The 27,053-nt window shown below is 35.7% G+C and overlaps 1 protein-coding gene across 1 annotated transcript in view; it reads left to right on the top strand.

Moving 5' to 3' along the window:
• LOC110467152 (VWFA and cache domain-containing protein 1-like) overlaps positions 1–27,053 on the top strand; it is a 58,810-nt gene that overhangs the window by 3,853 nt on the left and 27,904 nt on the right. Inside the window, exons 2-5 of the mRNA XM_021524100.1 lie at positions 10,494–10,556; positions 11,720–11,868; positions 12,430–12,536; positions 23,906–24,044. Coding sequence (XP_021379775.1) covers positions 10,494–10,556; positions 11,720–11,868; positions 12,430–12,536; positions 23,906–24,044 — 458 coding nt within the window. The remainder of the gene's footprint in view (positions 1–10,493; positions 10,557–11,719; positions 11,869–12,429; positions 12,537–23,905; positions 24,045–27,053) is intronic.

Below are 27,053 nucleotides of genomic sequence, written 5' to 3'. Positions count from 1 at the left end.
ATCTGTAGGTGCTCTAAATCCATGTAAACGAGCTATCAGATTTGCCGGTATTAGGGGTATATTTACACAGGGGCCAAAGTAAGGAGTGCAAATACATGTTGTCTGCAGGTGAACTTTGAAGCCTAGACCCATGAAATGTTTTAGTTTGGAAGGACAATTATGTAGACAAATTACATATTGCCACTTTGTTGGGTCCTTTTTGTCATGTGAGACTGTATTTAAATACCCTGCCCAGTTGTTCAAGTCTGTTCAGCTTACAAATAATTCACATGGAATATTTTCCAAAAATCAAATTCATAATTTAAAGTTGCATGTTTCAAGAATTTACACTGATATTATAAAGATAAGAAAAACACTAAAATTGTGAATGTAAAATATTTGAAACATGTTTTACTTGAAAACAAATTCAATTTACTGATGCGTTAAGTTTTAGGAAGCTTTGATAATGCGTTAAGTTTCAGGAAGCTTTGATCTATGGAGCCTAGTAATTAAATAAGCAATGTTTCACAGGCACCAGTATAATTTGATACCCTTGAAAAGTATTCATATAGATGATAGATTATTTATTGTATGTACATACATGTATGTGAGAAGATTGGAGTTCTTTGATATATATACAGCTAGCCCTTTACATTGTATTAGATCACACTGTTAATTTGACCCAAGGAATTACCTTTATAAGACAGTGTATTTTTAGTGTTTTTGGGACTGGTGCCTGGATCTTACATGCATGTATATAATAGCTTTGGAAAATCAGCGTATTAGGTTAATGGGGATCAGATGCCCAACAAATAACAGCAAAAGAAAATGCAGTTCTGGACGGAGATTTAAACGCAGAACCTTCATATGGACGTCCTAATACTCTGATCATGAGAGATCTAGAACTACATGGTTGCCAACAAGTAACTCATTTCCAGTTTTGCTACATAGATTTTATTATATACTACATATAGACCTACAGAAATTTTGATTGACCAGACCTTACCAAGAACATTTTACTTAAGTTATACATTTTTGATAACATGAATTGAGAAAATATCTAATAATGAAGGAAGTCAAATAATTAAACAGATATTTTTTGGCTAACTACTATATTTATCATTGAATATACCCAACATAAGATATTTTTGATTGACCACACCTTACCAAGAAAATTTAACTTAGGTTATATATTTTTGATAAAATGAATTGAGAAAATATCTATAATAATAAAGGAGGTCAAATAATTAAACACATACTTTTTTGCTAACTACGATATTTATCATTGAACAAAGACAACTTGGTCTATGAAGTAAATGATTCCCATAGACCTACATTGTTGTACACATGTTCATTGTGATATAGTGCTAGCATAATATAATCCCTTTACTGGTGCACAGTAGATAGGAGAAGATATGCATGCATGTACATCGATCAGTCCTGGGTTCCAAACATGTACACATAGCTCTGCATGTAGCCTGTCCCCATGTAACAGGTCTTCCCCATTATACCTGTTTGAAGCACCGACAATCAAGGTGTATCCTAAAACATGATCAAGGGCCAGGGATTACTGAATATTGATCAGAACAGGAACACCTTAGTGCATGTTGTATACAGTTGGAAAGGTCGTACATAAACATGTACACCGAGTGAAATAGGAATGGTGGTCATACAGGGTTTTCATCTTGTAAGTAGGCTTTCATCAAGGATCTCTTAAGTGTATACGTAGGGGCTCACAAACAGGGATCTCACATGTAGTGAGTTTTCATGCATAATATATATGACCTTATAAGGGTCTCATGTATAATGAGTTTTCAAGGATCTCTATAAGGGTATACATATGGGCTCGTAAATACTTACAGGGATCTCATGATGTATAAGGAGTTTTTATGCACAATGTGAGCTTAAAAGGGTCTCATGTATAATGAGCTTACAAGCTAGGCTCTCTCAAAGTGTAGGGGCTCGCAAACAGGATTCATGTATAGGGAATTCGTATGCAAGGTGCTTAAGAGGGGTCTCATGTATAGTGATTTACAATACTGTAATTACTGTGATCTCGTATTCTGGGGTTTAAAAAGATCTCGTGCTTATAGGGAGCTTACACAGATCACAAAGTGAGATTACAGGGAACTTGTATAGTTTTAAATCAAAGGGATTGTATATATAGAGTGTTTGAGCTTGAATATACAGGATGAAATAAAGCTCCAGATATCTCATAAACAATGTGGACTTATAGAGATCTCATTCGCAATGTGAGCTTAATGAGATCTCAAATAGAATAAGGGTTTCTACACGGAGATATGAAAAAGTGAGCTTAGATGTATTTGTATGTATATATGTGGTGTCAAAACTGAGAGGTTCACAAAGAGATTCCATGCTGTAATCACGTGCACAAAATAAAATATAAGATCAAAAGTACGAACCCACTTCAAGACCTGCCAAAAAAGGAAAAGGAGGTAATACCCAGCTGACTATTGAATAAGTAAATGCTGGAAAGAAATAGCAATTTTATTGTCCCCGACCAGAGTGAACATATTGTGTAGTCATGCATTAGAGCTACACTTTGTTAGAGGTACAACTTATTCTGCTTGTGTCTCAACTTTACAGTGGAGCATGTAGCCAGCACACACTTTACCTTTCAAATTGCCATTACATCTTGAACTGTAAACTGGTGGTCATGTAGCCCAGACTGTAAAAAGGAGACGCCAATGAAATATTGAACGTAAATTCTCAATAAAAAAAACCTCAAGAAGATGTTTATTTGAAGTCTGGCAAAGAAATAGTTGTTTCTAAAAATTCTGAAAAGTCTTATCATGGTTTATAAGCATTTTCCTGACATAAATACTGCTGGGTTTATCTGATATTAGGACCAGCATTGGGAATCGGTTTATATATGTTTTAGAAATGATAAATTGAATAGAAAACAAATGGCCCTCATCTGATAAACAGCTTATTCATTATTGATGGCAGTCCCATGGATCTGTGTTTGAAATGACATACAAGAAATGCGTAAATCAAGATTCTGAAGAAGAAACAAATTGAAAAATGATCATATCATGTGAAAACCTGAGAAAAGTCATTTTGTCAAACATGGCACTGTGCTTGCATTGTTGGCAGATTGCATGGATAGCCATTTTCTTCGAGTTTATTATATAAATATTACATTCAAAAAGCTGTATCAGTAATTCTGTGTGCAAATTACATTTTGTGTACAAAAATAAGTAGGGTTATTTTATGCTGTTTTTTGCCTAAGGCATCTAAATAAATTCAAATATATATGTTAGTGTAAAATTCTGTGAAATTTTCAATAAAAACCTCTTGAACTAGTTGTTTGGTGATGAAATCATTCATCCTGAAATTTATGAAAAATCTTAACATGATTCAGGGCAATTTTGTGGGTAACTTTTTTGCCCTATTTGAATTCCTAATGGTTGGAGTTTTTGCTTTTCTCACTCTACCACCACTTATCCACACCCCTGGCCCACGTACCATCCCTAGTAGTACGCAGGTCAGCATACTAAATCATTCTTCTGTAAATGGTGAAATTAACTATAACTAATATATGTATAATTATTAAGCTAGGCAAATGTGGATTTTACTAGAGTTTCAAGGCAAATATTTTACTAGCTTATACTAGGCTATCATAAAAATCTAGTATACAAAAAACATCCATATGTACATGTATATGGTTGACAACTTAACTTCTGTTTACGATGCTAAACTATTTGTAAATTAGTTTGAGATAGAAAAAAAAATCAAAATTTAAAAGCTGAATTTCAGGATAAATGTTTTCCATACTTGTATGTAATTATACTACCAACTCAAGGTTTAAGTAATTCATAGCCTTTCTTATAGAAAAACATGTAGAATTACCTTAAAATTTGATAACCAAATGAGGGTGTTTATAGACATGGCTTTTCACTACCTAATGCTATTCTTTAATGAACATGATAAATTATTATTTGATATTTGACACGATAACGATAATTTAAATTATGATCATCGACTTGGAACCTAATGAGGGCCAACATCCTGTATTGATGTGGCTATGAGTGTCTTTTCGAGACAAACGGGCGTATAATTTTTTGGCGCTACATCGTCACATCTTTGGTCGCTGATCCGAGGCTACATGTCAGGGACATTGGTTTTGAAAGAAAAGTCTCTCAAGCAGTTTTGTTATCCAGTGTTCATCATTACTCTGTGGTTCAGGCTGCTAGTTTGTATTGGTTGAAAGACATTGATATAATCAGTCAAGAAATCACCATGATCTTCCTTTTAATAGAGAGATAATCTTCATAAAAAATTGTGTGCAGGCTTCAGGTTGGTTATAAAATGTAACTTGTGAAAGTAGGAAAGTCCTAATAGTGTGTATGGGGAAGTTTTTATCTGAAGCTTTGCGTATACATGAAGACACACAGAGTGCCATCAGCTACTGTGTAAACTGTCTAAATTGTCCTCCCTAGGTCCAGGTAAATTGTCCTCCCTAGGTCCAGGTAAATTGTCCTCCCTAGGTCGCTAGGTCCAGGTAAATTGTCCTGGCTAGGTCCAGGTAAATTGTCCTCCCTAGGTCCAGGTAAATTTTTCTCGCTAGGTCCAGGTAAATTGTCCTCCCGAGGTCCAGGTAAATTGTCCTTGCTAGGTCCAGGTAAATTGTCCTCCCTAGGTCCAGGTAAATTGTCCTGCTAGGTCCAGGTAATTTAGATGGTTTGTGGAGTGCTCAGAATTGTAGAGTCTACTTGTTACATACAATTGTAATTTTCTGATCCAAATCGTTATACCAGCTTAGACAAAAAAATCAAATTGGATAAGATACAGTCTGGTTTAGACTGTGTACGTACTGTAATAGAAAATTTCGCTATGGTTTTCTATTGCTGCTGGTAATTATATTTCTTTGAATATAACGTAACCTTGTGGAATGTATTATTGAAAGGACTCTCCATTTAAGTTTTAAATTATACTGAAATTTTCAGAATGTTTGAATGAGAGAAATGAGAATATTGATCTTTCTCAGTACAAAAGAACAAAGTAATGTTGGTTTGTAATTCTGGGGTCCTGTACATTGTAGCAGCCTTTATATAGGGGACTAGATGGGGGAGATTGACCAGTAGGTATATATATATATACACAAAGCAATGAGGTGGTGGAGGTTATTTTTATTAGTAGAGGTGTTGGGGGACCTTGTCTTTAATATAGGGAGCCAAGAAGACGGTGTCTTGTACAGGGTCCCATGTGACAGGGGACTAGGAGGGGCATGTACAAGGGATGGAGCACATTGTCAAGTTCAAATGTTGGAGGATATTGTATAGAACAGGGAGGGGAGGGGGATTCTGTTCAGTACTGGAGGGGGGGGGGGATGTTGTGTAGTAACGGGGTGGGTGGGGATGTGGATCTTCTTTAGTAAAGGAGGGTGGGGTAATTTATTACCCAGTCCAGTACAGAAGTGTTTGCATGGTCAGAGTAGATAGATAGCTATATATAGTCCACTATAAGGGGGCAGCTTGGGGTGGGAACACAGGAGGCTGGGATTGGAGAAGAAACAATTCAATGTCATGTACAAGGGACTGAGGTGGGAGTAATAAAATCCTCTAGTGAAAGGAGTAGAGGGGATGGGAACACCTGACAGGTGGCGAGGATTGGAGTAGAAACATTGTCTAGTAAACGGGCCACCATACCTAGGTATATAACATATCCCATCTTCATACCCATGCCAGGAATCATTGTCTTGTGAAGGGGCTGGGATGGGAGAAATAACATTGTCTTGTAAACGGGCTATAGCTACCATACCTAGGTAAAAACATCTCCCCTCTTCATACTCAGAATGTAGGAGGTCAGGGTGGAAGTAAAAACATTGTCTAGTATAAGTGGAAGGAAAAGGAATAGAAACATTGTGTCAAGTACAAGGGGACTTGTCACACAGCAATTCAAGCAGCTATGTAGGATGAAATATTAATAATATCATAGAGGACAGAATATTATTAAGATCATAGAGGGATGCTAAGCGGAAATAAAGGTAGCTTTATACTGTTGACTGATTGTATAAACATGAAGCGCTGTTTGTATGCTAAACAAGGTAAGCAGTGGAGCCTGAGGCTTCGCATGGTGTATAATGCGGCCGGCCACTGATCTTGTCCCTATAATATTAAAGGATAAGGTTGTTTGCCCCAAGGATATAATCATCCAGCCTGTATATATAAAAAGGCTGATCTTGATCAAATTTTGACAGGCTTGATTTAAACATTTGGCCTTTTATCTGTTATTCATGACACCTGGGCCTTTGGATTCATTTAAATGCAAATTACGGAAGGTTTTATAGAAATGATGATGGATGGACATCCACCTGAAATCTTCATGTTTTTGATCGTGTGCAATCACTAATGTAAATTAAAGAAGATCGTAAAATATGCGACCCCAGGTACAACAAAGCAGACCCGAACACACAATTTCTCTATTGTTGTAATTACCTAGTACATGTGGGTCAGTATTAAGCATTTTGAATAGATTCTTTAACCCCCTCATCTTGTTGAACTAAATTTTGGACATATTAAAATTTGTCATGACATGAAAATACATGTTGACAATGCAGTGATTTTTGGAATACAAGATATTTTGGTCCTGGACTTGTACTCCTGCTTTTCCTGAGGAACTGAACCAAATTTTCAGAACCCACTATATCGGTATAGTAAATAGTAAATAATGGGACTTAAAAACATTTTGAAAAAACTCCCCTGAAAAAATCATAACACAATCACTGATGACATAATATTTAATTGTTTGAATAAATAGTTAACAAAGGATTCCTTCAAATTGAAAATATTCTATATATTATATACATATAGGCTTACAGTGTTGTATGAAACATGCATGAGATTAATATTTTTGCATTTATCGGTGATGAGGCATGTACAAACTTGAAATGCATGTGAAACCTGCCTAATCCGACACATTCTCCTCGGACCTTCTGTCATATTCCACATACAACAGTAATCTCTTTTCTTACAAAAACTTCTCTATCAAATATAAACCTGTGTATTCTGACATTCTGTGTAATCCAACCCAATGTGTCCAACAGGATGTCACATTAGATGGGGTTTACTGTTTTTGTATTCGTATTGTGCACAGAATCATTCCTTACTGTTGTCCTGATTTGTACATGTGGTGAAAAATATTTACACAAAGTTTCAATAAAAAATGTAGTGTTAAGTATATGTGAGGCAAAAATTTGAAATAAGAAACAATAGAAAGTGAGATGGGGTGGCCACCGGTGCATGTACATATATACCTGTAAAGGGGAGCCCCCCCCCCCCCGCTTTCTAGGGGCCAGCTATTTGTAGCTAGGTAACCTGGGGAGGGGGATATTCTGTGGTCCAAGTCTCTTGATGTTATCACAAGTAAAATGAGGTATATAGGTTTACTTGTATGTAAAATGTACATGTCAACAATCAAAGCTTGTAAAATAGACTTAAATGATGATGAGTGGGACAATAGACTACTGTATAAGCTGTCCTCTGTTGTATAATAGACTACTGTATAACCTGTCCTCTGTTGTATAATAGACTACTGTATAACCTGTCCTCTGTTGTATAATAGACTACTGTATAACCTGTCCTCTGTTGTATAATAGACTACTGTATAACCTGTCCTCTGTTGTATAATAGACTACTGTATAACCTGTCCTCTGTTGTATAATAGACTACTGTATAACCTGTCCTCTGTTGTATAATAGACTACTGTATAACCTGTCCTCTGTTGTATAATAGACTACTGTATAACCTGTCCTCTGTTGTATAATAGACTACTGTATAACCTGTCCTCTGTTGTATAATAGACTACTGTATAACCTGTCCTCTGTTGTATAATAGACTACTGTATAACCTGTCCTCTGTTGTATAATAGACTACTGTATAACCTGTCCTCTGTTGTATAATAGACTACTGTATAACCTGTCCTCTGTTGTATAATAGACTACTGTATAACCTGTCCTCTGTTGTATAATAGACTACTGTATAACCTGTCCTCTGTTGTATAATAGACTACTGTATAACCTGTCCTCTGTTGTATAATAGACTACTGTATAACCTGTCCTCTGTTGTATAATAGACTACTGTATAACCTGTCCTCTGTTGTATAATAGACTACTGTATAACCTGTCCTCTGTTGTATAATAGACTACTGTATAACCTGTCCTCTGTTGTATAATAGACTACTGTATAACCTGTCCTCTGTTGTATAATAGACTACTGTATAACCTGTCCTCTGTTGTATAATAGACTACTGTATAACCTGTCCTCTGTTGTATAATAGACTACTGTATAACCTGTCCTCTGTTGTATAATAGACTACTGTATAACCTGTCCTCTGTTGTATAATAGACTACTGTATAACCTGTCCTCTGTTGTATAATAGACTACTGTATAACCTGTCCTCTGTTGTATAATAGACTACTGTATAACCTGTCCTCTGTTGTATAATAGACTACTGTATAACCTGTCCTCTGTTGTATAATAGACTACTGTATAACCTGTCCTCTGTTGTATAATAGACTACTGTATAACCTGTCCTCTGTTGTATAATAGACTACTGTATAACCTGTCCTCTGTTGTATAATAGACTACTGTATAACCTGTCCTCTGTTGTATAATAGACTACTGTATAACCTGTCCTCTGTTGTATAATAGACTACTGTATAACCTGTCCTCTGTTGTATAATAGACTACTGTATAACCTGTCCTCTGTTGTATAATAGACTACTGTATAACCTGTCCTCTGTTGTATAATAGACTACTGTATAACCTGTCCTCTGTTGTATAATAGACTACTGTATAACCTGTCCTCTGTTGTATAATAGACTACTGTATAACCTGTCCTCTGTTGTATAATAGACTACTGTATAACCTGTCCTCTGTTGTATAATAGACTACTGTATAACCTGTCCTCTGTTGTATAATAGACTACTGTATAACCTGTCCTCTGTTGTATAATAGACTACTGTATAACCTGTCCTCTGTTGTATAATAGACTACTGTATAACCTGTCCTCTGTTGTATAATAGACTACTGTATAACCTGTCCTCTGTTGTATAATAGACTACTGTATAACCTGTCCTCTGTTGTATAATAGACTACTGTATAACCTGTCCTCTGTTGTATAATAGACTACTGTATAACCTGTCCTCTGTTGTATAATAGACTACTGTATAACCTGTCCTCTGTTGTATAATAGACTACTGTATAACCTGTCCTCTGTTGTATAATAGACTACTGTATAACCTGTCCTCTGCTGTATAATAGACTACTGTATAACCTGTCCTCTGCTGTATAAAAGACTACTGTATAACCTGTCCTATGTTGTATAATAGATTACTGTATAACCTCTCCTCTGTTGTATAAAAGACTACTGTATAACCTGTCCTCGGTTGTATAATAGACTACTGTATAATCTGTCCTCTGTTGTATAATAGACTACTGTATAATCTGTCCTCTGTTGTATAAAAGACTACTGTATAACCCGTCCTTTGTTGTATAAAAGACTACTGTATAAACTGTCCTTTGTTGTATAAAAGACTACTGTATAACCTGTCCTTTGTTGTATAAAAGACTACTGTATAACCCGTCCTTTGTTGTATAAAAGACTACTGTATAACCCGTCCTTTGTTGTATAAAAGACTACTGTATAACCCGTCCTTTGTTGTATAAAAGACTACTGTATAAACTGTCCTTTGTTGTATAAAAGACTACTGTATAACCCGTCCTCTGTTGTATAAAAGACTACTGTATAACCCGTCCTCTGTTGTATAAAAGACTACTGTATAACCTGTCCTTGGTTGTATAAAAGACTACTGTATAACCTGTCCTCGGTTGTATAATAGACTACTGTATAATCTGTCCTCTGTTGAATAAAAGACTACTGTATATCCTGTCCTCTGTTGTATAAAAGACTACTGTATAACCCGTCCTTTGTTGTATAAAAGACTACTGTATAACCTGTCCTTGGTTGTATAAAAGACTACTGTATAACCTGTCCTCTGCTGTATAAAAGACTACTGTATAACCTGTCCTATGTTGTATAATAGATTACTGTATAACCTCTCCTCTGTTGTATAAAAGACTACTGTATAACCTGTCCTTGGTTGTATAAAAGACTACTGTATAACCTGTCCTCGGTTGTATAATAGACTACTGTATAATCTGTCCTCTTTTGTATAAAAGACTACTGTATAACCTGTCCTCTGCTGTATAAAAGACTACTGTATAACCTGTCCTATGTTGTATAATAGATTACTGTATAACCTCTCCTCTGTTGTATAAAAGACTACTGTATAACCTGTCCTCGGTTGTATAATAGACTACTGTATAATCTGTCCTCTTTTGTATAAAAGACTACTGTATAACCTGTCCTTTGTTGTATAAAAGACTACTGTCTAAACTGTCCTCTGTTGTATAATAGACTACTGTATAATCTGTGCTCTGTTGTATAAAAGACTACTGTATAACCTGTCCTTTGTTGTATAATTTCAGGCCATCTATGACAACCTGAAGTACGAAGATGAGCAGGCCAATCCTCAGAAGAAGCTGGACTATGTAAGTTTGAGTATATAGAGTTCTGTAAACAGAATTATTTTAGTTGTACAACTGTAATAATAATTCAATGATATAAATATAAGGCGTCCATCACTTCAGGAATAATATATATATTGGCCTTAATAATATTTGAGTGCTGTGTGAAGGCATATTATTTTAGCACTTTCATATAGGGACAGATTTGAAAGTGCTTAATGAATGATAACAGTGAAATATAAAATCGCTTCATGCATGTTATAGACACTGTATACATAATGATAAATCATAATCTGTATAGAAGTTTAACATGTCGGAATGACAAAATATGAGTGCTCTTATAATGTAAGTATACTTTACTGTTTATAATTAACTGCACACCAGGACATGATTAACATTTATATACAAGCTAGTTACACTTAGAAATGATTGCTGTATTAAATGTTTATTTCTATCGTTTAACTCGTTAGATATTATTCCAGACTTACATATATAAATACAACTTATAGTGAGTCGACGTATGAAATTTAAAGCTCATTTTTTCACTGCCTTGATTTTCGTAGTACCTTTGTTAAAGTTCTAGCAATTGACAGTGATCGTCTAAAATGTAGAATTAAAAATTGTCCTGAATGGTTAACAAAATTAACACATGTGTTATATTGAATGGAAGATTTATTTAGTTCATGGGAGATTAGCTATGTAAAATAAAGTTAAGATAATTTCCAATTAAGACTATTTTGAATTTTCCTTACATTATTCTAGTGGTGTACAAATGTACTTCAGTATATATACAGGTATAAGCTGGTATTTTAACAAGTTTTATGCATGCCATATAACCTCAAAGATGAAGTCAAATACTTGACTTTTTTATTTAATGAAAATCATTTGGAGTATATTTTATTTACACTGCCACCATTTGTCTAGAGAATTTTTGGCAATAAATTGAGGGAAATATATATGTAATATAATTCTTAAGGAAACAAAAGAAGAAGGGACATTGAAATATGTTTGTGGTAAGTGGGGTGGCAAATGAACGAGGGGCATTATATCAAGGTTTTACTTTATTTTGATGATGTTCTTTTTTTCTGTTGTGATGACATATAAGAATTTCCAGATAAATGTATAAGTCAGGACCATATGTGTCCATACAGAAACAGATGTAATATGTTGCCTACTTTGTGTCACAGGTCACAGACCGGCTGGCAGCGCGGTTCAAGAACTATCTACAGGTTCTCAACACCAATAAGATCACAGCACAGAACCTGTACATGTTCCATGTGAAACAGCCAATCACAAAGAAGATCAGCTGCTGTCATCTTCCTCCGATGGAATTCAGGTGAGAATTTACGTGTAGACACAAATTCTTTCTTCACTAGTGTACCTGTAGTTAAGCACAGATCTCTACCTATAGATACAAACTCTTTTCACTAAATTAGGATAGAGCTATGTATAGGTATACAAGAAACATGTTTACAACTTACACAAGAGAAAGTACATTTATAATTAAGTATGCCCATTGTTATTATCACACTTTCGTGTACAACCTTTTGATTTCCATATGCAAATTTATATTATACTGTTAGTCACTTTGATTTTAAATGGGGATCATTTCTGTTTTAAGGCCTTTACAGATAATACTATTATTAAGGTATTATATCGGTCATATTGAAAATCCTGAGGAATAAAGATAGGGGAGAACCCAATAAATGTTATATTTTGGTCAAGAGGGGATGTAGAGTTACTCTCCGTGGTATGGATCAAACACCATTTTCACTTGCAGGTGTATTTATGATTTTTTAAATGGAAATGATGATTCTCCTGAAATATACTATCTTTCAAGTCAGTATTAGATCTATAGTATTGTAAATTATAATTTGATATTTTCATGTGATTTCAGTGAGCAAAGTCAGTATGGCTGTAAGATCTCAAAACGTACTAGCTGTGATTTATACCCAGAAAACCTGCCAAGAGGGGCATTTAACCCGGGACGAAATCTCACAGAAGGTAAGTCAGAAATTTATATCCTAATCTGTGGTGATGAACTCTCATGGAATGCGAACCTGAAATAAAATCTCACAAAAGGTAAGTGGTGAAATCGGCGATTTATATATCATTCTATATAATCCTTGATGAAATCTCACATAATGCTAACCCGAGGCAGAATTTCACCCAGGAATGTTAACCTGGGGTAAGTGAGGTCACTGGAGGTAAGTGGTCAGATCAGCAAATTATATAACCCAGAGTGAAATCTCACAAGATGCCTACCTAGGGTGAAAGTTTCACAAAAGATATGTGATCAAGTCAGCGATTTCTTTCTCGGCTTATAATCTCATGAAATGCTAAACTGACGAACAATCTCTCAAACGATAAGTGATCAAATCAACAATTTCTGTCATAACCCCGGAGAAATCTCACAGAATATTAAACCGAGGGGAAAATCTCACACATGGCAGATGTCAAGTCCGCAATTTCTATTATAATTGGTAATCTCGCGAAATGTTTTTGAAGCCTGAAGTTAAGTTCTGTGTCCTCTGCCATTTCTGTTATAAATCTGGGGCAAAAACTCATGGAAGGTGATAGGAATCTGAATTAAGATGATAACTTGCTGAAAAGTTAGTGCTGGAGTCAGCCTTTTCATTTAACTCGAAGTAAAATGATTTCAAAGATGAGCATAGGAAGAAGCGGTAAACATGATTGATAATCTCTTAACTTGGTAGTGGCATTGAAGTCTATTTATAAAGGTTTACTGTGGACATAAAACCAACATACAACATATTAGGTAACTTATATCATGGTTAACTCACAATCATTCCCTAATATCAGAATAGATGTGGTGTGAAGTTCTGAATTGTGTATCTTTTTTTATCCAAAGAAACTTAATAATTAGTTAACAGAATTATTGATGGGTTTTTCTCAAGAGCTTATTCATCATTTAATGCATAGAAAATCCAATCGCTAACTTAATAGAAGGGATTCTTTGAATACCAGGGCTAGAACTTTATTTTTAAAACCAGCAGTCAGTTGGGCTAGTTGCCTGAAATTTTGCTAGCCCAAATGAAAATTTCACTAGCCCATTTGGGCTAGTAAAATTAAAAACAGCTAGCCCGAAAAATTCCACAAATATTACAATGTTTTTTTTATAACTTTTGTGAAGCAGTGGTATCAAGTTATAACATATCCCTTAATAAAAACACCCTCCCGATCACTTATGTCATGCACTGTCCTGTGGAGTCCAACTCAAGCCATGGAAATTCCACTGGTTTTGAAACTTCCTTTCGCGTTTTGTTTCATATTTTGGTTTGGATATATGTCTTTTATTGTCCTTACCCTTTTCATCATCCACGTGATCATCCACTTTCCGCTTTCCCCCCTAGACGTTTGAAATACGGCTCCATGTTACTATGAACGCTTTCTCAATGTCGCAGTCAAAGACGACCATTTTCATTCATTAAAACGCGAACTTGACAAAGACTTACCATGTGCTGTACATCGGAATACTCAGACTTTATCGTTATCTTAATGCTTTCCGAACTCTCGGGCGCTAATATATACACACAGCAAAATGTCGTCGAGTGAAAACTGAAAGTGGGTGATTGTTTTTTTCAACAAAATATGATTAAATACAATTCAAAACCGGTGTGTGATCTTTACTATAGATATTGTCAGACGTGTGACTCGTGATTTCTACTAGCCCGACATTTTTACCAAGAAAAGTATAACAAGATTTCCATTAGTCAGTCGGGCTACCGGAATTTCAAACCACTAGCCCGGCTGGAGAATCTACTAGTCTCGGACTATCGGGCTACCCTTATGTTCGAGCCTTGAATACAGAAGTGACTACAGTCAAGTATAATATGTGTTCATCCTTATGAAACCATGCATAATAAAACGTTGTCCAATGTAGAAAACTACTGTCAGAAAAAAGTCATAGATCACAATAATTAGAACTGCAGAATAAGTTATTCTGTTGTGCCCTACCTTATTTGTTGTAAAAGAATACAATTTTTTTATGATTTAACACTTTAATGAAATTTAAGACTTTGTACAGCATTCCACTCAAAACCATTTTAATATGAAATCCGCAAATTTCAACCAATACACAATATGTGATAGCTAAGATCCACATTAAGTGGAATACTTCAGCCAAGATCTATTGAAGAATGCAGTCCTGAACTACAATTACTTAACAAGTTCAGTCTAGGTCAGCCTGTTGTTCGGCTAGACAAATGTACACTGTTATTGTGTGGACATTCGGCAAACCCTGAGATCTCTCATGGTAGGAAATATATTCAGTTCTTGACATCGCCCTGAGCAGAGCAAATTTTAAAGAATCTTATTACTTTTTCAAATGTCAAGAAAGCCTCAATTTTCTGCTTAGGTAATTTCTCCATGACGAGTTGCCAAAGCCAGTAAAATTGCCGGAATAATTTATTCTGTTGAAGAAGATTAATTTTAAAAGGAAATTGAAAGGTCATGGAATACAGAGCATTTCAATAGTGTTAGCTACAAGGCATTTAAGGGATTTAAGTTTGAATTTTGATAGATATGTGATTGATAACCAGAATATTCTAGATGCAGTTTTATGTACTGAAACCTGCCTTAGATTCTCATAAAATCTTCTTTATCTTACATTTGTCAATGTATCAATACAATGAAAATTGTATAACATTTTATGTTTAGAATTATGTACTTGCGAGTAAAAATCTTACAATGAAAATTATGCATCATTTTATGTTTAGATTTATATACTTGTGAGTAAAAATCTTACAATGAAAATTATACATAATTTTATGTTTTGATTTATGTACTTGTGAGTAAAAATCTTATCAACAAGATCATACAAATTACAATTATATTTCAAAGTGAACAATGGTCTTAGTCTGTAACTACTTAGTTGACCTTCTTTTAGAAATAGATACGGGAAAGTGTTTTACTGGGATTACGTAGAAGCTGTTACAAAATGTGACTTCTTTACAACAGAATCATGAACTACTTTCCTGTATTGATACACAATAGTTGATTTACATTCATTACCTATTTGATGTCCAGGGGTGCTAATATAATCCTTCCTCGGCCAAACTTCTTAACACATCCACCCCTGAAAACACTTTTGAACTCTTCCAATTCAAAGGTTGGAATAGTTCATTATGAATTTTCAGGGGTGAATGAGTCAATGTTGTCTTATGAATGACTGTTGTTTTATTGAAATACTATCACAGTTATAGTGTTGCTTTTGTGGTGTCGTTATTTTAAAGATTTCCGCAGTAATTTAAATACTACAAATTTATTAACATGGCAAAATGTTCTAGTCAAGTAGCAATCTCGAAGGTGCAAATTCAGAACATAAAAAATCTGTGTTTTTTCATGAAGTAATTAGTTGAAAATACCATCACACAAACTTGATGCTTATCAATACATCTCCTCTGCTTGTTTTCTATTAATTGTTATCAGCAGAGTATCATGTACAGTTTATAAGCAGATCAATCATAATTAAAATACATCTGAAAGCATAACTAATCTGAAAAAACCCAGAGAAAGCTAATCTAACCAACTCTTAGTAGAAGACTAAATTACGGCACATTTTGAAAAATGCTGGGTATCATGCTGCTTCTAACATGTTTTGGGGAGAAGATTGTAAACACGGAGCCATTCGAGTGTTAGTTGTGAATACAGGGGATTTGGGTAGCGGGCCACAGATGTGTTTTTACTTGCTGTTTGTTGGAGGGGTGCGAGTGGCTAGCCGCCAGAGACTGTAGATGTAGGGGCCTCATCAGATGTTCCCAGGGCTTCTCCCGGACTACCAGGAGAGAGTCAGCTGTTTCCATGTTCTTCCACATTTTTATTGGCCAAACCTGCTTTTTACACTGGAGGAAAACTATCCCTCTATACTCCCATGTCAAAAGATCTAGAAGATGTTTTTCTTGATAAATGTTTACATTATAGAGTTAAATCGCAAGATAAAAGACAATTAAATCTGTTGCACATGTATTACAACCGCAATCAATGTTTTTCAAGTCTTTGGAGCAGTTGTCCCTCCAAGTTATTTTTTTTTTTTTTGGCGGGGCTTTAAAGTGGGCACCCTGTTGGCAACTGGGGTTTAGTAAACAAAGCCAGTTCCTTTGAAGTTTAATAGTGATGGGTGGAGATTTACTGCTCTAGGTAGGTTTATTCCACCCACTGAGACCCAACATAAAACTTGGATGTAAATTAAAATCGGTTATTTGGTGTAACTTGAGGTCTTTAATTTCTTCTAATCATGCTTAAGATCGAGTATGTGTATATTTTATTATATTTTTTTAGGTATTTAGTAGAAATACTAGTTGGGTCTTAATCTGAAAACTCCTAACAGCTGCCAGAGTTTTTTCCTGAAATCAGTATGAAAGATTAATTTCTGTCCATATATATATTTATTAATAACATGTAGCTGAAATCAATTTTAACTACCTTTAGTTAATGTCAGCTATGTTATATAATGATTTCTATTACGTAAGTTAGACATAACCTTTTGTGATTGTGATTGTGATTGAGTGAGGTGTTCAGCTGTCAAATCTAGTCGGGACAATAGACCCAAGGCCATAGATTTTAACATTGTTTAACCAATGGGAAGTAGTATTTTCTCATGTTTGTTAAGACGGGACAATTCTATCATCATGGTTATGGATCGAAAGTGAAAGACCTTGGCAAAGACAAGAAAATTATATCATCTTAGTTATGTATTGAAAAGGAAAGACCTTGGCAAAGACAAGAAAATTATATCATCTTAGTTATGTATTGAAAGTGAAAAACCTTGGCAATGTCCTCAATTTTACTCCAAATCATAATGTCTTTGAGTGGAATTTACCTTAATGTCATACACAGGTATTCATTCTCACTTCTACATCAATAATTCTGCACTTTTATAAAAAATGCTTTTGCCATAGTTACAAATTCAGGGCACATTCCTGTCAATATGATTTAATTAACTATTTAAAAATGAAAGTTGTGAAGCTGGAATCGGTTGTTTATTACCGGGGGACGCTGCTTCTGTCGGCATGTTATTGACTCAGTGCATCCATCCCTCTCATATAGTGCATGTTGTCATGAAATTCTGGAATCTCCTGCAGGGCAAACCAACACCACCGCACTCTGCAAATATGAAATGGGGCTCTTCTTCAAAGACTTCCATGATTACCAGAATTTTCCAGATGGCAGAGTTTGAATTTCGACGTGGCCTTTCCCAAAAAGTATTACAATATGTATGGCTAGAAATCCTTTGATGTCGTACAAGCTTGTGTTACAAACGTATCAATCCCCTTTGGGGACCTGGGTCTGTCGGAATAATTCTGCATAATTGCACAATTTTTTTATGACAATGGTTGGGAATATTAGCTGGGGCCAAATATAGTTGTTATGCAGAAATAACGCTTCTTCTCTGTGGCAGCAGTATAGATGCTCAGATCTCTGGACTGGACGGATCAATAATCGTTGAACGCCAGTAGGCAGCGATGGTACCAGACATCAACGGTTGATTATCATTAATTATATATACCATATAATTTGATAAACAGGTCTATAATGGTAAATTATGGGATTTTAAGTACTTTTACTGCTACGGGACAATTTTAGAGGAATGCACTCTCCTGACTTTTGCAACCCAAAAAATATCTGGTTAGAGTTTATTATGATTTGTCAAATGAAATTTTAATAAATGGAGAAAGTCATTAAATAGAAGTGATATACATCATGTTTTTGATGTTGCAAGCATATTTACCAGTGTGAATTTCATATTAAAAAGATATTATTCTTCATTGCTCTGAAAATTTTGAAAAGTAACAGAATGTGTGTGCATTGTCCTATACATTCTGTGGACGAACATAAATCAGCCTCTCTTAGCTCGGACAGGTGGTGTGGCTTTTAACTTCTGTGAGGAAAACTTATTAATTCTTCATACCTTTTGAAAACGTATTTGAGCTCTCAGCGTCAGTGTACTTTGATTTGTCGTGGGCTTTATTACCTCTCAGAACTGATTGAAAATGTAATAACTAGTCTGGAAGGGCTGTTACCACAGACGTTTCAGCGTGCTTTATGATATAGATTATTACCTATTTAAATTACCTGTGTTCCTGCTGTTATTACTGTATATGTTACCCATGAAAATGTAGCATTTAATATTTCTGTGTACAATATATATATACAAATGCTGTCATTACCTGAAAAAATACTACCATGCATTTAAAACGAAATTAAATTTTCTGTTTGATATTTATTTGGATATTTTTTGTTAAAAGAAATTTTCATGTGAACTAAATTTAAATTGTTTAAAAATTTTGAAAAGTCCAAAGTAATAAGTACGCTGTATTGTTCTTTTGGTTTGTGTGTTTTTGTTTTGCTTTGTGTGTAGTTGTTTTTGTTTTGGTTGTTGTAAAAAAAAAGGGGGGGGGGGGGGTATAAATAGAGGATAAAAAATTTTCCTTTATCAAAAAAAGGCTTCTGATTTATTGTGTCGCCTGTGAAGCAAGAGTGATCTACATGTAGGGATCACTCTGTTGGCGTTGGTGGCGGTTTCGCTGTGCACACAAATGATTTCCGTGTGATCACTCTTGAATATATGCTTTGATTTTCATGAATCTTTCACCACAAGCCTATAGTATCAATTACCTGCTCAAGTTTGATTTTGAACCAAATCTGAAGATCAGCAAGCTAAGGCTGTCAGCAGCCATCTTGGATTTTATAAAAGGTCAATTGATTTCCATGTAATACCTTGGTAAATCTTGAAAGAATGGTATGATTTTTACCCAAATCTTTGGGGCTAGTTGACACTTTCAGATCCACTTTCTGTGCATTTTCGTACTTTATAACTACTGTAAATAATGTCCCTAATGCATATGGGTGGAATTATAAATGAATTTGTCATGGAACAAATGTGTGTTCATAGCATATATTAAATTATGTTTTGCTTTTTAGCTAAGGGGACTTTAGCTAAAGGCTGTACCAGAGTAAATCAGTGAAGAACTAGAACAGACCTAGATAGGTATAGGTGGTAAAGTTCTTTAGGCCTCCCAAAGGTTTTTAGTAAATCCACTTTAATTTTCTCCTGTAACGGTAATTGTGCAATTGAATAATCTTTTCCGACCACATAAATGAAGCCATCGCGCGAAGCAAAACATCACAACTCATAAAGACACAGGTGAAATACATATGGGATAATCTGTCGGAGCTGGGTTACATCTTTTTGTAGAATTTTAGCTTTTATCGATTAGTGCCTCTTAAGGTTGTTATGTCATACAGGGTTTGGGACGAAACTGTTTTTATGTAGTATGTATTCTTAGTTATATGACATTGTTCAAATTGAAAACAGTTGGTCATTATAGAATTTTTATGAAGAATTTCTGGCTGCATTTTACTACTAGCTTATCTCCCCCTAGTTTAGAACTTAGGAATGATCAAAATTATAAGAGTTCAATTTTTTTCTTATTAATTCAATATTCTAGAGACGGGGGCCAGTCTAGCTTCCTTGGTGAAAGGTGAGTGGGTTATCCACTGTGAAATGAGGTGTAAAATAGCATTTCCTTACACCCCTTTCTTACCCTGGACAGTTCTGACATACATGCACCGGAATGCATGAGAGTAATTAATACTGCCTTGTCCTCCAACTCAGTTTGTCTTACAAAAAAGTCTCGGGAGAAATTGATTGAGAGATGGGGTGTTACTTAGAATCTGTACGACATGAATTGGTCTCCTCCATAATGTTATGTACATTGGAGTTATTGATCCTGCAGTACTTGTTGGAAGATACATAACATCAAGTTAGCAACTATCTCTCAGGAACATTCAATTTCCAGGCTAGTCCTAATGTTTGCTGGAGATTAATGAAGCAGATGAAAAGCATTCAACTCAGAGGCTGAACCTTTGAAGGGCGTTTGATAGTCGGACTTCAAAAACCAATTTATAACACATAAATAATATTTGCCTGCAGTCGGTCAGAATGGCAACACAGGATGTATATCCATAATTTTCTCATTAGATAAAAAATCAAAAGGGACAGTCTATGTGAAAACCAGTGTGATGGACTCCTTAGGCTGCTTTTATGTGTGCAGACATCACAAAATAAGGCAACAAGTTTTCTCCTAAAAAACACTTGAGAAAAACGGAATTTTATGAGGCAGATCTTCATGTGCTAGATGTAAATAAAGACTTTAATAACAGCTGTTAGGTTTGGTTCGGTGTTGATAGCTGTTAGATTGAGTTTTGTGTTGGTAGTTGTTAATTTATTTGTAACTAATTGAGTTGTGTAGTGGTAGCTGTTAGGTTGAGTTTTGTGGTGGTAGTTGTTAATTTATTTGTAACTTATTGAGTTGTGTACTGGTAGCTTTTAGATTGAGTTTTGTGGTGGTAGTTGTTAATTTATTTGTAACTAATTGAGTTGTGTACTGGTAGCTTTTAGATTGAGTTTTTCTGTCATGACCGGATAAAGAGCCACAGGCGTTTTTTGAGATGAATGCTAAATATTGAGAGATGAATATGTATATATATTTTTGCATGTGTCGTGTTACATGTTCAAAGGAAATTAAAAAAAAATTACCTGCAAGATTTATGAGATGAAAGTAGTTTTTTTTAATGAATACGTAATGATGTGAGATCTGTATGTTCAATGTTTACAGGGAAATATTTAATTTCTGATGTAAATAGTTTTGGAGGTAGAGGTTAAATTCTATATTAATTAGTTTTGAAGATTTTAGATGTGCGTTCTTGGTTTATTTATTTTTTAATTTCAATACAAATGAGTTATGTTGAATGTTCAAACTATAGGTAAATACATTATTCTGTTGGAGGCCTACCCTTTGGATGGTTTTTCTGTTTAATATGTGAACATTTTCAGTGATTGTGTATGAGAGGTTTTCAGATACTAGACTAGAGGTATTTGGAGGTATATAGTTTGTACATGATGAACTAGCTGTCAGGTGTATTTTACTCCTCCTGAGTTCAAACTCGGCTGGCTTCCGTTTATTGCCCTTTTATGACTTATGATTAAACCTGGGAACCACTGCAGGCCTATATCACAATATAGATTTCCTCCCCCTGTTGGAGTAAAGTGCTGGTTGGGGGACTTGGTTTGGCGAGTGAACATCAGATTTCTCTTTATGGCTGCCCCTATTCAGCCATAGTTAATGGCCCCCATCCTTCCTCGGAGCCTTTCATTACCACAGAAAATTCAATAGGAAAGGGACCATTTAGCATGCTTCAGTTTTTCTCTGCCCAATAATATTTGTGAGTATGTTGTGTGGTGCCAGCTCAAGCTGGCCTAGATGAGTACTTTGTATGATAAAGATGGATACTGGGATATAGACATCCAACTCTGGGGCACCCAACAGGGTACCTGGATCACCAAATTAACAAATTTTGATGTATTGCTCATCAAACTTAGCCAGGGACTCCGAGCTACATACAAAAAATAAAGGATAATGAAGTACACATTTGTCTCTATTTAGATGTTGATTATTGACAATCTAAATAGATAGATGTCCGTCGTTACCCTTTCCCAGCTCACCTCTCTGATTCTAACACATCATCCCCTAGGGAGTATTCCAATTGTAAGTTAACATACAGCAGCATTATCATTTCTATAAGTTAGTTCATTACAAGTCCTAGTGTTAATCATTGCCTTCCCTGTACACCCCCAGTGATGTCCCGTGATAATAGAGTCAGTCAGCTCATTTTAGACTCCAAGGTTTATGTAGCCATTACTGAATTGTATTGTTTTAACTCATTCACCCCTGAAGACACATTTGAACCCTTCCAATTCAAAGGTTGGAATAGTCTATTGTGAAATTTCAGGAATGAATGAGTTAAGCAAATCTTCACACCAGCATTTTGATATTTCAATCCATGCCAAGGCATTTCATATTATTGTCTCTCTTTATTTTGTTCAGAACATTATTGTTCTATGAAAAGTGCTAAAGACACAGTAACTTGATTTGGTAGATCAAATGTTGATTTTAGGCCTATTTCATTTTCATGACAGAATGAAACTAATTTTCATTAAGTGTATTAAAAAATATTGAGTCATAATTAAAGTGTCGTGTACAAAGAAAGATAGGAGATGATGATCTGAAGATACAATACAAAAAGATTTTTATAGAGTTTCCAAGACATTCATTAAATAGATCTTTTTAAAGTTTGGATTCTAAAGGTTATAGGCTAAACAAGATATTGTCTCTTCTGAAAGTTTAAAAAACAAGATAACCAACGCCACTTGTTGGGGAGCCTCTGCATATCATTTTTTTATCATCACTCTTCAAGTAAATCCTCAATTCTGGTGATGAGGTTCTGTGTTATAGCCTACACATCACGGAGGAGTGATCCTACAGGCCTGCCCCGTACAGCCCTCCTCAAGTACTTTGTACCAATATATGGCATACATTGGTGAATATATGCTGGGTGTTTTAATGGGTAGATAATCAATGATACGGGGCCCCGCTCTGAAGTTCCCTATATTCTGTAGTCTGTACACACATCACGATCCCGATGTCATCCAGTGCTCCGCATTATGTTCACAAGCAGTAAGAGGTTCGCTGTTAATGCTCCACATTCGCGTAATAACATCAGAAATATAATTGTGCTGTTTCTGTTCTTTCCAAAGACTTCATTCAGCTGGCAGCCTCCCTTTGTTTTTGGGCTGCAGTTATTGACTTGATAGTGTACACGTTTGCCAATCTTATAATCGCATTGCCCCAGTCTTTTTTGGAAGTTTTTTTGCATACCAAGCTCCTTGTTTGATTCTTTAGAAAGAAAGTTGGGATAAAAGACTCCCTATGCAAGATACTGTTCTTTTGTCATAAGATTATTTTTATTAAAAAAATCATATGTAGATCTGTGATTGAGGATACACATTTGATAAAAACTGTGTTTGTAAATAACAATCAGCAGTCCCTAGTTCTAGAGGCTAATATCTAGAAATTAGTTACCGTTTTATAGGGAAGACTGCTTTCTTCAGTGTTATCCGTACAAAGACTTGCAAGGTTTTGGAGGTTGTCAGTTAAGGTTAATTAGGTTTCAGAGGTTGTTGGTCAAGGTTAATCAGGCTTTGAAGGTCATCTGTCAAGGTCATATAGCTACTGCTTTTCACCCAGAGCCTAGGTAGAGAAGATCTTGAGTAGAATGAATGACTACTGTGCTTCAAATTTTTAAACATTAATGATTTTTGAGATAATTGCATTTGGGTTTGTTTTACTTAAAAGGCCAAAGGTCACACACATACACAATACTTATGTATACATGTATGTTGTTATGACTTCTGGTGAAATGTGGAATACAGAAGGAAATATATCCCTACCGTCACTTTATATTGAAAATCTATAATGTGATTTTCATGTGAGATCATTGTTTTGTTGCAGTATGGAAGAGCAATATGCAGTACTTTGACAGCTTAAAGTGGCAGTACTTCATATCTGTCGATGGTATCCATACTGAGTACCCAGCCAACGCCTTCCACGGTGAACACAGGTGTACCAATGTGCACGACTACAGACACAGGTAAGTCACATAAACCATCCTTTGTAGGCTGAAAGGCCAGTATTTACCTTTACAAAAACTCAAGTGTTTAGCATTGGCCTGGGTTGGACTCCCAACATTGGCTGTTAGGCTTGCAGTATTACCTATACAAAAACTTGCCATTATGGTTTCAAAAAAAAGTAATGAATGCTTGTTAATCTTTCTTTACCTCATTATCTATTGATAGAAAGGACGAATTCTGTGTCATTGATCTCAAAAAAGAAAAATGTTACTGTATAGAGGTCAGCAAACTTCATGGGGTTATTAATATTTCACAATTTTATAGTGACTGATGGGACCAGTGGTTTTTGCCATATTTAGTGTAATAAATTCATATCAAAGCCTCTTTATTCTTACATGTTAGAGGTGTAGGGAGTGAACAAGGTTCTGTCTTTATCCCTGCAACTTGTGTTGGGATGTATAGACTGAACAAGTTTCCTTCTTTATAGAAGCAATTTTGTCAGGAATGTTGGCAGTGATAAAGTTTCTTTCTTTATCTCAATAACTAGTGTCCTGGATGTACAGAGTGAACAAGGTTATTAATTTCTTATCACAATAACTTGTGTCTTGGTGTAGGGAATGAATAAGGTTCTCCCTTACCTCGGTAACTTTTGTAGTGGGTGTAGGGAGTAAAATGGGTTCTTAGTTTATCCCAGTTACTTTTGTAGTGGGTGGAGGGTGTGAACAAAGTTACATATTTATCCCTCTGATACGTGTCGAGGTTATGGAGAGAGAAATACACAAAGTTACTTCTTTATCCCATTAACTTTGGCTACAGACACTGCGAAACCTCTGATCAGGCAAGCAGAAAATTACTAAGGCAGTCATAATGCACACAGGCTCAGGGTCATCCCACATGATGCTGAGAGCCAACCACTTCAAAACAGTCGTGCAGAAATGCTTTTGATGTACATGTTTTCATGTATAGTAGTACCCTTGTGATCATAATGAGTACACACACAGATGACTCCGTGCTTGGGATACAGTACCCATCTAGTATAGTGCAATGCTAAAACAAATCACTGCCATATGTTTGTATAGGCAATATCTCTTTCATTTCCTCCTCGGTGTGCAACGGTATAATGAGAAATACTCTCACAATTATGTCTTTTGGGCTTTTTAATATGTACATATTTACTGTAATAGCTTTGATTTTGTGGGGGTTAATCATCTCGGGGGGAGGGGGGGGGGGATCACAGTTTCGAATAAGATATTCTGGTTAGTGTGTGTGTTAGCAGTGACTATTTTTCTAATGCTACAGCCAAATACAGACTGTTTTCCCCCGAAAAAAGTGCTTTATTTTCCCGTAGTGAAAAAAATTATAATGTATGTCTTCCCAGTTTTCAGTAAAAATAATGCTGTTTCAACTCCCAAATTCATGTAGGAATGAGGCAGTTAACATTTGTATGAGGAAACAATTGGTGAGAAATATTTATTTCGTGTTGTTGAACCTTTCCAGTGAAAAGATTCTATATGTACAATATACTGTATATAATTTACTCCTTGTTTAAAAACAAAATCAGTGATTCTGTCTGTCAGACTCACTGACTTATTTCTGAACAAGCTATCAATGGTGTATTGATTACAGTGACAAAATTGTAATAAAATAATAATGGTTTTACTGTTGCAAACAATCTGAAAAATGGGTGAGGACTTAAGTTAACATAGGAAAACGTGTTAAAGTTATTAAAGGCAAAGTCTGGTTGAGAATAAGTATTCTCCTCATCAGAGATAACCTCAGACTTCATAGGCCTAGAACAAGATGTTATAGCAGCTAAACCTCAGATGTTACTTTATAAACTTGTTTATGACTTTCCATGTTGTGTCTTGATGAAGAGCTCACACAGTGAAGGCCAGGTGCAAATAACATTTGATGTAGGTTTTTAAGGCAACATCAAAGTAATGGTATAATTAAAACCATATTGAACAACTGTTGCTACAAGTGTCTGATCTTGGGCCTAACAGAGGTCCTCCACTGCTGTGTAGAGAATACCAGGACAGAAACCGGAGACGCATGGGCCTTCATCTACTGTAGACATATGGGCCCTCATCTTCTTTAGACACATAGGCCCTCATCTACTGTAGACGCATGGGCCCTCATCTACTGTAGACACATGGGCCCTCATCTACTGTGGACACATGGGCTCTCATCTACTGTAGACACATGGGCCCTCATCTACTGTAGACACATGGACCCTCATTTACTGTAGAAACATGGGCCTTCATCTACTGTAAACACATGGGCCCTCATCTACTGTAGACACATGGGCCCTCATCTACTGTAGACACATGGGCCCTCCTCTACTGTAGACACATGGGCACTCATCTACTGTAGACACATGGACCCTCATTTACTGTAAACACATGGGCCCTCATCTACTGTAGACACCTGGGCACTCATCTACTGTAGACACATGGACCCTCATCTACTGTAGACACATATGCCATCATCTACTGTAGACACATGGACCCTCATCTACTGTAGACACATGGACCCTCATCTAATGTAGACACATGGACCCTCATCTACTGTAGACACATATGCCCTCATCTACTGTAGACACATGGACCCTCATCTACTGTAGACACATGAACCATCTTCTGTATAAGACGCGCGAGACACTCAAATACTATTAACACTTAAACAGTATACCACTTTTGACAATTGAGATTTATATCACACTAGACACATTGACTGTGTATCAATCTAGACACATGGACCCTGTACCACTATAGACACAGTGACTGTGTACCAATCTGAACACATGGACCCTGTGCCACTATAGACACATTGACTGTGTACCAATCTAGACACATGAACCCTGTACCATTGTAGACATATGGACCCTGTACCACTATAGACACATGGACCCTGTACCACTATAGACACATTGACTGTGTACCAATCTAGACACATGGACCCTGTTCCACTATAGACACAGTGACTGTGTACCAATCTAGACACATGGACCCTGTACCACTATAGACACA

The sequence above is a fragment of the Mizuhopecten yessoensis genome, unplaced genomic scaffold, assembly GCF_002113885.1.
Source record: "Mizuhopecten yessoensis strain PY_sf001 unplaced genomic scaffold, ASM211388v2 scaffold11163, whole genome shotgun sequence".
Lineage (NCBI taxonomy): Eukaryota > Metazoa > Mollusca > Bivalvia > Pectinida > Pectinidae > Mizuhopecten > Mizuhopecten yessoensis.
The sequence above is the reverse complement of the archived record's forward strand: the minus strand, read 5'-3'. Positions and strand labels throughout refer to the sequence as shown.